At 44.4% G+C, this 11,702-nt stretch overlaps 1 protein-coding gene across 1 annotated transcript; it reads right to left on the reverse strand.

The window, feature by feature from the left end:
- Positions 1 to 4,182: 4,182 nt before the first annotated feature.
- LOC126482121 (cytochrome P450 6k1-like) lies at positions 4,183 to 11,080 on the reverse strand. The gene is made up of 6 exons (XM_050106098.1): positions 10,959 to 11,080; positions 9,428 to 9,663; positions 8,822 to 9,316; positions 7,593 to 7,766; positions 5,608 to 5,817; positions 4,183 to 4,292 (listed from the first exon to the last, which is right to left on the reverse strand). The coding sequence occupies exons 1-6, from the start codon at positions 11,078 to 11,080 to the stop codon at positions 4,183 to 4,185; spliced, it is 1,347 nt and encodes a 448-aa protein (XP_049962055.1).
- Between the last annotated feature and the right edge of the window lie 622 nt (positions 11,081 to 11,702).

The following is an 11,702-nucleotide window of genomic DNA, read 5'->3' on the forward strand; positions in this document are numbered from 1 at the left end:
TGTCAGCAGGGGACTGTTCAAGGTGGTGGAAGCTCTGTAATGTGTGGGGCGTGTGCAGATGGAGTGATGTGGGACCTCTGATACGTCTAGATACGATTCTGACAGGTGACATGTACGTAAGCATCCTGTCTGATCACCTGCATCCATTCATGTCGATTATGCATTCCGAAGAACTTGGGCCATTTGAGCAGAACAATGCGATGCTCCACACGTCCAGAATTGCTATAGAGTGGCTCGAGGAATACTCTTGTGAGTATAAACACTTCCGCTGGCCATCAGATTCCCCAGACATGAAAATTATTGAGCATATCTGGGATACCTTGCAACATGCTGTTCTGAAGAGACCTCCACCCCCTCGTCCACGTGGATTTATGGACAGTCCTGCAGGATTCATGGCGTCAGTTCCCTCCAGCTCTACTTCAGACATTATTAGTCGACTCCACGCCACGCCGTGATGCGGAACTTCTGCGTGCTCGCGGGGGTCCTACACGGTATTAGCCAGGTGTACCAGTTTCCTTGGCCCTTCATTGTAAAATGTGTGTATTATAATCATCATATGCTAATACCATACGGCTGATACTGATTTTTGATTGAATTCATTTCTTCGAATTTCATGATATGGTTTTTGTAATTACATTTTTAAAATTTTTTATACTCACGTAGTTTTGGCTTATACATAATTTGTTAAAACATAGTATTTCTTAAGAATGGTGACATAACAGCGAGTGAAGCATTAGGACTTCATAAAAGCAGATATCTGAAGTAACGGGAATAGAAGATTCTACATTACACTGATATCTGAAGGAACAGAAGTAGGAGATTCTGCACTACAATAAAATAATGTGTCGATCTTAATTTAGGTAAAAAATCCATCGTGTAATAAACAACTATATTTTGTTTTGTAAAGACTATCAATTTAAGTCACGACTCTGTCCATCCGCAGGTCACAAAAAGGTTTTCGGAATTCTTACAACAGCCTCACAGTACATTTGTTCTCAATAACATGGACCAGTTTAAAAACAAAAGACATTTATATTATAATACCAGAAGAATTTAGTAGTCAGTAATGAAATTTGTTCTCAATAATATGGACCAGTTTAAAAACAACAGTGACATTTGTGATTGAATACCCCAAGAAATCAATACCCGTGGTCTAGGGATAGCGTCTTTGATTTATAATCTAAACGTCTTTGGTACCGCGTTCCAATCCCACCGCTGCATAAATTCTGATTAATAATCAGCGTTGGCGGCATAAGAAGTCACCCCTCATTCTGCCAACGGCGTTGTCAAAGAGGGCGGAGGAGCGGACAGAGATTCATGGCACTCTCTTGTCCTAGGTGTGCGAAACTGCCCCTAAAGGCGGAAGAATCAGCATTGATCAACGGCACAATCAGCTTAACAACTCACGCATCCAAGTTGCTGACAAGAATAATATACATAGGAATGGAAAAGAAAATTGAGGATGCGGTAGATGACGATCAGTTTGGCTTTAGGAAAGGTAATAGTACGACAGAGGCAGTTCTGACGTTAATAATGGAGGCAAGAATAAAGAAAAATCAAGACACCTTCATAGGATTTGTCGACTTGGAATAAGCGTTCAACAATGTAAAATGGTGCAAAATGCTCGAAATTCTGAGAAAAGTAGGGGTAAGCTATACGGAGTGACGGGTCATGTGGGCATGGATGTGGGTGATGTCCTTTAAGGTTAGTTAGGTTTAAGTAGTTCTTTAAGTAGTTCTAAGTTCTAGGGGACTGATGACCTCAGAAGTTAAGTCCCATAGTGCTCAGAGCCATCTGAACCATTTGAACGGGTCATGTACAACAACCAAGAGGGAATAATAAGAGTGGACGTCCAAGAACGAAGTTCTCGTGTTAAATAGGGTGTAAGACGAGGATGTAGCTTTTCGCCTCCACTGTTCAATCTGCACATCGAGGAAGCAATGATGGAAATAAAAGAAAGGTTCAGGATTGGAATTAAATTTCAAGGTGAATGGATATCAATGATACGATTCGCTGATGGCATTGCTATCCTGAGTGAAAGTGAAGACGGATTACATGATCTGCTGAATGGAATGAACAGTCTAATGAGTACAGAATATGGATTGAGAGTAATTCGAAGTGAGACGAAGGTAATGAGTAGTAGAAATGAGCAGAGAAACTTAACATCAGGACTGTTGGTCATGCAGTAGATGAAATTAAGGAATTCTGCTACCTAGGCACGGACAGAGCAAAGAGGACATCAAAAGTAGACTAGCAATGGCATATAAAGCATTCCTGGCCAAGAGAAGTCCACTAATATCAAATATTGGCCTTAATTTGAGGAAGAAATTTCTGAGTACAGCATTGTATGGTAGTGAAATATGGACTATGGGAAAACGGGAAGAGAATCGAAGCATTTTAGATGTGGTGCTACAGACGAATGTTGAAAATTAGGTGGACTGATAAGGTAAAGAATGAGGAGGTTCTGCGCAGAATCGGACAGGAAAGGAATATGTGGGAAACACTGATAAGGACTGATAGGACATCTGTTAAGACGTGAGGGAATGACTTCCATGGTACTAGAGGGACGTGTAGAGCGCAAAAACCGTAGAGGAAGACAGAGGTTAGAACACATCCAGCAAATAAATGAGGAGGTAGCTTGCGAGTGCTACTCTGAGATGAATAGATTAGCACAGGAGAGGAATTCGTGGCGGGCCGCATCAAACCACTCGGGAAAAGAAAAATGTAGAAGAAAGAAAGAGTTACAGTATCCACTACTTAACCCATCTTTGGCACAGAAAGGTGTAAAATATGCTGCTGTAAAATTTTTCGATAAACTACCAGGTGAAATAAAATGTCTGACAAACAGCAGTAATAGTTTCAAAAATAAATTGAAATAATATCTCCTTGACAACTCTTTCTATACCAGAGACGAATCTTGAATAGGAAGAAATAAATCTGTAGGTATAATATATGCGTTTTGTGCCATTTAAGGGAATGGAGTAGGTAATAAGAAATTTAAGCTTAAAAAAAACTTAATTCATGTGTGCATTTCTTATGGATTTGACACGTTCCATATCGTAACAGTAACCGTGATATTGATAAGTGGAACACGTAACTAACTAAGTAACTTTTCAGCTATGCGCTGCACAGCTGTAACACCCAATGAAACCCTTAAAATGTTCAAGCCATTAATAGTGCTTCCCAGTGTGTACCAGTCATGTAATGTAAACAATGGATATTGCAGATATGCAAAGCATAGTTGAATTATATTTTTATGACCCTTGGATGGCCAGACTTGTGACCGAAAACATGCGTATTTAGTAAAAATAAAGAAGTACATCTGTGTGTAACACTCTGCAGATTTTATCCTTCATCAAAGCTATTCCACACCACCTACATCATTTTAATTTAGTGTATAGGACAATCATGAGTAAAACCATTGCAACAAACTAATGCTCTTTTTACATCTACTCGTTAAGCACTTTTTCAAAGTCAAGTGTGTTACTTTAATTGTAACCGGCCAGTGAACTTCGTAATGTATATAGTTTGCAGTGCGTAACAGAATATGAGAGTGTGGTTTTAATTTCAGACTACTGATCGAATAAAATTAATTAGCTTCACCTATTTGATAACTATCAAATGACGCTACTCTTCCTGGAAACCTCACTCCTATTTCTCTCATGGTGCAATAAACGAAAAGTAAAATGATTTTTCAGTTATTTGTAACATCGGTAAGATAAGAATGGTGAATACTAGGGAACACTTTCGCTCAGGAATCAGGAATGGAAGTGTATGCCAAAATATAAAGAATGATAAGGTAATGAATTAATGATGTTTATTGATAATAATTATTAATACTGTCTACTGACTCTGTAGTTCTCATCAAGATTTTGTTATGTACTACATGAAAAATGTATTCATAATAAATAAATCACAGATAAGACGTAGTGTGAATGACATGCCACACTTAGTGTAGCAACAGTATTCACACTGTCAAAGCTCAAGGTACACTCTATGATTACTACATAGTAGTAAGATTTAGTTGTTACACAGTAACTTCTGTTATAAATACTTTAGTCTTATAACAGTAAGCAGAAAGATCAGTCTTCTTATATCATTATCTAAAAATAAATAATTTCCTCTCGCGAAGGCAGTCATAGCCGTGCAGACGTTCTGTAATTTTGCAGTGGACTACAGCTCCTACTCGTCAAGCTTCTTGAGACCGATCGCGTTTCCAGCGGGGAACAACCGGTACTGAGACACCAGTTCCACGATCAGGATCCTGATGGCCAGAAGACCCAGTCTGTAGCCTGAAATTAAAACCACACTCTCATAATCTGTTACGCACTGCAAATATATACTTTACAAAGTTCACTATTCTGTTACAATTAATGTAATCAATTTGACTTTGAGAGAGTGATTAACAAGTAGATGTGGTGTGGTATTGTCACTGGGCGCTTCGTTTCAGTGCGTTAGCTGACATAATTTCGTTACCGGTTTTGTGTTCTGGCCTAGCAGTTTTGAAGCTTAGCCAGAGCCAGCAATACTTACGACAGCGTGTGGTAATTTGTCGGAAGCAATTTAGCACGCCATGCGATATGAAAAGAAGTGTTTCCACAGAACAGCCCATGTTTGAAACTGTTGTAGAATTAATCTCTGCGCAGCTGAGCAAATTCTGAAATGCGCGAAAAGCTTCAGCTCACTCTGTGTAGCGCTAAATATGGAGTATATGTATGTAGCTCTGTATATGTTATAGTCTGAAGATTCGTCTTCTATTCTGATACAGGAAAAAACATTTATTATAAAACGTACTCCACAGCTCGAACATATTTCAAGAAATTCATGTTAACCATAAGCTGCTTAGAGTGTAGAATACTTTGTTGACGTTTAATTTCTATAGTAATACCATTTTCCGTCGACTGCAAATGCTTGCTCCCGAGGTTAACGTAGGCCACATTTTACGATACTGCTAATAATACCGTAGACGACGGAGAGTGTTGCCGACGTTGCTCGGTTGTAATGTGGTTCAAATACTGCTGATACATAGGACTGCGTGATAACATCCCGAAGAAAATATTAAAACTGACAGCCGTTTGTCGCGATATTACGACTGTGATCTGTCCGTGAGAAGAGAACGGCTGATACAAAAACGAGCTCCTCGTCAAATCCTGACGACTCAAAGGATGTCCACCAGCCACCGTGTCGTCCTCTGCCTTGCCGCGTCACGGAGATATCAGCACAGTGATCTCCCGAGCGTTTTGCAGACCTTCCAGACCGTGGAGCTGCTACTATTCGGTCACATAGCTCCTCCGTCGGCATTACAAGGTTGAGTGCACCGGTCCTCCCACCAAACAAAAATCCCCAATTATGTACGCTGAACACTCAGCTACACGGACGCGGACAACTGCTGATAGTATTCGGGAGACTCTGTCGTGTATTGCAGGTACAGTAGCGAGTTATCCTTAGAGCAAATAAGTAACGCTAAAGTAGTGTTTCGACGTGTTCCACGAAACTCTCGAAAATGAATCATATCTCGTAACATCCGGGTACGAATTAAACTCTCAAGTCAGAAACTTGCGAAAACAAACTGTCTTAGGTACAACGCGAGTGTGATGCTTGACTTACCGACGCACTTTCGCGGTCCCCCGCCGAAGACGAGCTGCGGCGCCTCCACGCCTGTGTCTGGCTGGAAGCCGTGTGGCCCGCAGTCCCTGCTGAGCGACCAGACGGGCACCAGGACGCGGTCCCCCGGCTGCAGCCGCTCGCCTCCCAGCGAACACGCCTGCCGGCACTCGCGGCTCAGCACTGGCTCCGAGGGGTGCAGCCGCAGCGTCTCTGTCGAGCACAAGTACACCACGTCAGCCACAGGTAACGAGGATCCAACCTCGTACGACAAACAGTACACTACATGTGGGAAACAAGGGTGAGTACCCTACTCGTACTAAAGTTATTTTTTAAGAACGCCACTTCCTAAGGGAAATAACATGAACACAGACTGCGAATGTAAATCGGAGGCCTTTTCACCATAGCACACACTGCTCACAGTAACTTGCCATTGAGGTCTGGAGGACAGTTTGTAAACCCCAGTTTTATTAGTGTACGTATGACTGGTAGTGAATGTTGCTTTCGCGAAGGAAATATCACGCCGACAAATAAATTGAAAACATTTCTGCCATTGGCAACCTACATCTATAGGAAAATATTAGATGTATCTAGTCGTGATGTTATTCTGTTCTAGCTTAATTAGGAAATCGAATATATTAAATAAATATCCTACTAGAACGAATACACCTAGAGACTGTAAATACATTTGCTTTCAAACACTAGAAAAGTGCAAAGATGTATAAAGAATGTTATGTCCTCTTCTAAATCTAGCTTTGAGATTGGGGGAACTTCTGTGACTTTCGTCAAAGTCGCTCCCTCGTTTATTAGATGGACACACTAAGTTGGCTGATACCAATTAGCTCTGTGAAACAGAAGATTTCCACCCTGACTGGCACTGAAAGTAAAGAGCTCAGAGAACAAGTAAATGCAGCGTAACACTCATACTGTGATATAATTAAATTTTATGGAAACATTTGAGTCTTGGCTTTGTCTGTCATAATGCCAGAAGCTGAAGAAATGAATTAAAATTTGTGTTACAGCTAAGACTTGAGCCCTTCTCTCTATGTTTATTATGGAGGTGTGCTAGCCATTACACTACCACAGCAATACATGTAACACCCCAGCACAAACTACAAACCTGAAGTATGTGTTACGGATGGCTTTGAGCTAGGTTAGCCCGTGCAGGTGTGAAACCTACACTGCTGCAGTAGCGTAATAACTGGCAAGCAAACAGGCCTGGGTTCAAGTTCTACGTGTGGCACAACTTTTATTTCATTTATTCAGTTTCTAACATTTACTGTGATTGTTTCCCTGTCTGCCAACCCTAGGTCGTATATCACCGATTACACACAACATGAATCGCGATTTCTGTTTCTTCATAACTCAGGGAGACAAACTCAAAAATGGTTCAAATGGCTCTGAGCACTATGGGACTTAACATCTGAGGTCATCAGTCCCCCAGAACTTAGAACTACTTAAACCTAACTAACGTAAGAACATCACACACATGCCCGAGGCAGGATTCGAACCTACGACCGTAGCAGTCGCGCGGTTCCGGACTGAAGTGCCTACAACCGCTCGGCCGCCACGGTCGGCGAGAGAAACTCAGCTCAAGTATTCGTTCGTAAGAAAGCACTTCAGCGTACCCCAGACTGTACAGAGAAGCAAGAAATCGTCAGATTGCTTACAGAAAACGACTAAACTCGCTCCTAGTGCCGAAATCGACACTTTACAAATTCTAACAGTGAGACACTTCATTGGTGGTCTTGTTAGCGAAGTCTCCAACTCGGTCCTACGTTATGTATCCTCTTTCGACACCTGCAGAAGCGTCCCTTACACGCCCTTGGCTGGTTTCCAGTAATGCATAAGCAAGTACATCACTCTGAATCTCTTTATAAACACTCAAAGATTAAACGTCCCTGCCCAAGATACCTTCTGTTAAAATAGTATATTCTTTCAGAATATATTACGTGTTATAATGCAGATTGCAAAGGCGTTGTGCTCACCATTAACAACGGCTTCCAGCAGAGGCAGCGCAGTTGGATCTTGAGCAGAAGCAATGTCAGAGCGCAGTCGCTGCTGCAGCTGTGGCTGCGCGGCCAGCTCCAGGAGGCAGTGCTGCAGCACGTGGCTGGTCTCTCCAGCTCCAGCTGACAGGATGGCGGCGGTCTGACCAGAAACTGCAACGATGAAAACGATTGACTGTTGACAAATGCCACTGAATCGGAAGGAAACACTGCCTAGTCACTTTATTACGACCACCTAGTCGCACATATATTATTGGAAGCTTATAGCACTGACAGCAGTTGTACAGAATTGTAAATGGTGTCTAAAGCCCTACTGTGAGTCACTGAAAGGGCCACGGTGACGAATTCAACCAGCGAATATTTTGAGAACTTAGTGGTGCTATTTTAGCCATTTCCCTACAACCATAACCACGTGACGTGCTGTTTCTAGTAGGATTACACCCATATTAGGGAAAACAATATTCGTGTCCATGTGAAAGTATGGACGAAGAATTGATGAAATCAGTCGAAAGTAATTTCCGCAAGATTAATGACAGTAGAAACCTAACCCAAGAACTTTTCTTAGACCACAGTACTGATGCTTCCCCGCTACCACTACGTCACCCACGCCTTCTACCAGCGTAGCAGAAAAGCCTTCGCTCTCCGAAATCTCTCACTGGAGTCTCTAGATGCCCAGCCGTCCTGTCATGCAGGAGCCGCGAACCATTGCATATTGCTACTTGTCACCAGTAGCGAGGAAATTAGTTTTTCCCATCAATGTATCATCTTTAAGCCACCTGCCTACATCAGAGATCTGTTCGCAGCTTGATTCACTGGAGTGCTTTAATAGACACAGAACGCTACTGCCCAGTTTATTTGGAAAGTGAACGGTGCTGCTATTGTATGTCGCCTTGCCTTCACCCAGAGTGGAATGACCACCTCGACAACAACGTCAGTGTTATTGGCTCATTCGCCAGAAACGCATTTTGACGACTCATGTACGCAAAGAATTTACAGTTTAACAGCATTGGAAGTTCATTTCACAGCACAATTAATCCTTTCTTTCACTTGAAACAACGCCTACAGAGTCTTATCTGTCCTTTTGAACACCTACATTGCCAGAGAATATTATGTGACATATGTTGTGTGACGTGTGTGGTGGTCATAATAATGTGATACCGTGCTGTGCACACATCTGATGTTATCAGCAAGTGCGTTCCTGTAGATACCTTCATGTAGGACAGCATTATCATCTGCCCCCTCCAGCATCATCTTCTTCGTAAGCAGATGTACGAAGTCATGAGAAGACACAGGGTTGCTGTTACGGTGGTCGATACTGACGGCAGCCACCGATCTGAAGAAGCTGGCAATCTTGTCGGGCAGTTGTCCCAGCCCCAGAGCGTCGAATGCGGCTCGACCCAGGTATTCGAACACGAAGCGGCGGCCAGGGTCGGTCTTGGCGTCGTGCGCGCGCTGCACGGCCTCCAGGAACGGCGAGCAGCCCTCCGCGTCCTCGAGGGTCCGCGTCTGCAGCCCGAGCAGCGCCGAGGCGACGCAGTCGGTGCAGTAGGCCAGCAGCTGCCGCGGCGACACAGCGGCTGCAGACCCGCCAGCCAGCGCGGCCAGGCGGCGGGCGTGCGCGCGCAGCTGCGGCTCGGCGGAGCGCAGGGCCGACGGCGTGAAAGAAGGCGTCAGGCAGCTGCGGGCCCGCTTCCACTGCTCTCCTGCAACACCGGCAAGGGCCTGCCTGAGTATCGCTACGGTACTCAGTGGGAACTGAGCCATATAACCTGTGTCTTAGAGAGACTGGCTAAATGCCATCACGTGTGTCTCACCTTCCTGAGCGAACAGCCCGTCGTCGTAGGCCTGGGTGCGCGCCCTGGCGGGGAAGCTGGGGAAGTGGGCGGACAGCAGCTGCCAGGCGAGCTGTGGGTCCCTCAGCAGCAGCAGCCGCTGCCGGCCCAGCCGCACCCACGAGGCGGACTCCTGCGGCCGCGACACGTAGTGGCCGTGCAGCACCTCGTGTAGGGGGCGCGTCTCCACCACCAGGGACAGCAGCCACTGCACCACTCTGCAACGGAACACACTTCTTGAACCAAGGCTTCCACTAATGCTTGTCTTTGGTACTGGTGAAACTTCCAGGCTGTCATCGACCATGATACCGTTTTTTTCATGACGTTTCGTCCAGGGCTGCGTCTTGAGAGATACTCCTGTCTGTGCTGAGTCTTCTCTAGCGAGTAGTACGTGTCTATGGCAGCTCTGGACGAAATGTCAGGAGTAAAAATGTTTGATGGAGAATGGCTATATAACTGGCAAGATTCACAAGCAGCTATTACTTTTGAACCTCAAACAAAAGCATTGCGCTGTACTATGCTGGTTTCATCTAAATCTATACTTTGGAGTGCACTGGAGGTCATTATGTATTGAGCATGGGACGAACGACTACTTATATTCTTCAGCCTGTTATTCCCTACTGCTGTCGACACGGTGCTAGACTAACTACAGCAAATTATTTAATAAAATTATAATTCTGTTTAATTCCTCCTTGGAAAGCCCTAATGTAGTATTTTCATTGCTCATTTCCTAGCGCATAGCTTAGGTCTACTTGCAGTGGCTGCAAGTAAATTTGTCTGTTAAAGTACGCAAATTTTGGTTTCCACAGGAGTCAGGGCCATAAAATCATCTAGGATTTGATGTCTCGTCAATTTGTAGTGTGTCCACATCGTTCAGGAAGACACATACTCTACTTCGGTAAGATGTTTGGATCATGTAATCCTCCTGAAGCCTCACTAACACACTGCAGAGTGACGTATCAAGAAAAGAAATACGACTTTACTGCACGTACTTAATATAATCATCAGATCATCCCATAATGGGAATCAGCACCTAGCGAAAACTAAAGGAATTTAAACGTTGTTTCTAGTTTATAATATTGAATATCTCGTCAGAAGTGTTGACCAGTGAACAACTACAAAGTTAGATGCCAACAATAAATGTGTGGTATCGACACGACAACACAACAGCTCGGAAAAATGAAGAAAAATTTGTAAGTTATCGGACATGTTTCATATAGAAAAACTCAGGAGCAGAGTTGCTAATTGTGCCCTTGCTGCAGATATTGTTATCAGGTCTAACACACAGTCAAACGAATATGCAAACACATGTTTGCGCAATGTTGTTACAGCCTTTACCTCATTCGTGACAGCTGTTATATATCATATTTTACTAACCATTTCAGTTACAGTAAGAGCTGTAAGATTCATCACTGCCTATTTTACGCTACCCTGACTAAGACACTGGTTCGTTTTCAACAGTGCCAGTACAGTGATACTTCAGAAAGCCTTAGCTATTTGCTTTGTGTCGTACCTGTATCGCAGAGAGATGCAGGCGGCGATGACAGCGACGAAGGCGGCAGCCGGCAGGGCCCAGACGGAGAGGCTGGGGACGCAGCCGGCGCTCAGCAGCAGCAGTCTGCTGGAAACACTCATGTCTTCCAGATAGCACAGCACGGCGAGTGGGAGTGTTGTGGTGCCGGCACGGGCCGGCCTCTGCCTTAAGTATCAGCGCTCTTCCCCCACCACCAGCCTCTCGCCTAGCGCCGTCGCACTCGCCGCGACGCTCTCTGTCTGAGGCGGGCGTGACGAAGCTGAAACGCTCCGTCATCCCGCAGTCGGTTCTCTTATCACGACGCAGCAAAATTCCTTCTGGTGTTAGCGCCGTCCGTGTGCTAACACTTCCATGTATTCCTCATTGTCACTCTGTTGTCGAGACCCCGTTCTGAACCTTTGATAACACTGAGATCGTATCGAATGAAGAGGCGTAGTGGTTAGCACACTGGACTCGCATACGGGAGGACGACAGTTCAAACCCAGGCCTGGCCATTCTGGTTTAGATTTTCCGTGATTTCCCTAAATCGCTTCAGGTAAATGCCAGGATGGCTCTTTTGAATTGGGACGCCAACTTCCTTTCCCATCCTTCCCTAATCCGATGGGACCGATGACCTCGCTGATTGGTCCACTCCCTCGTATCAACCAACCGACCAACTAACCACTGCGATCGTTATGTCTGAATGATTCGAAAGCGATAACTACTACCTCAATGAAATATGGC

Source organism: Schistocerca serialis, chromosome 5, assembly GCF_023864345.2.
Source record: "Schistocerca serialis cubense isolate TAMUIC-IGC-003099 chromosome 5, iqSchSeri2.2, whole genome shotgun sequence".
NCBI classification, from domain to species: Eukaryota; Metazoa; Arthropoda; class Insecta; order Orthoptera; family Acrididae; genus Schistocerca; species Schistocerca serialis.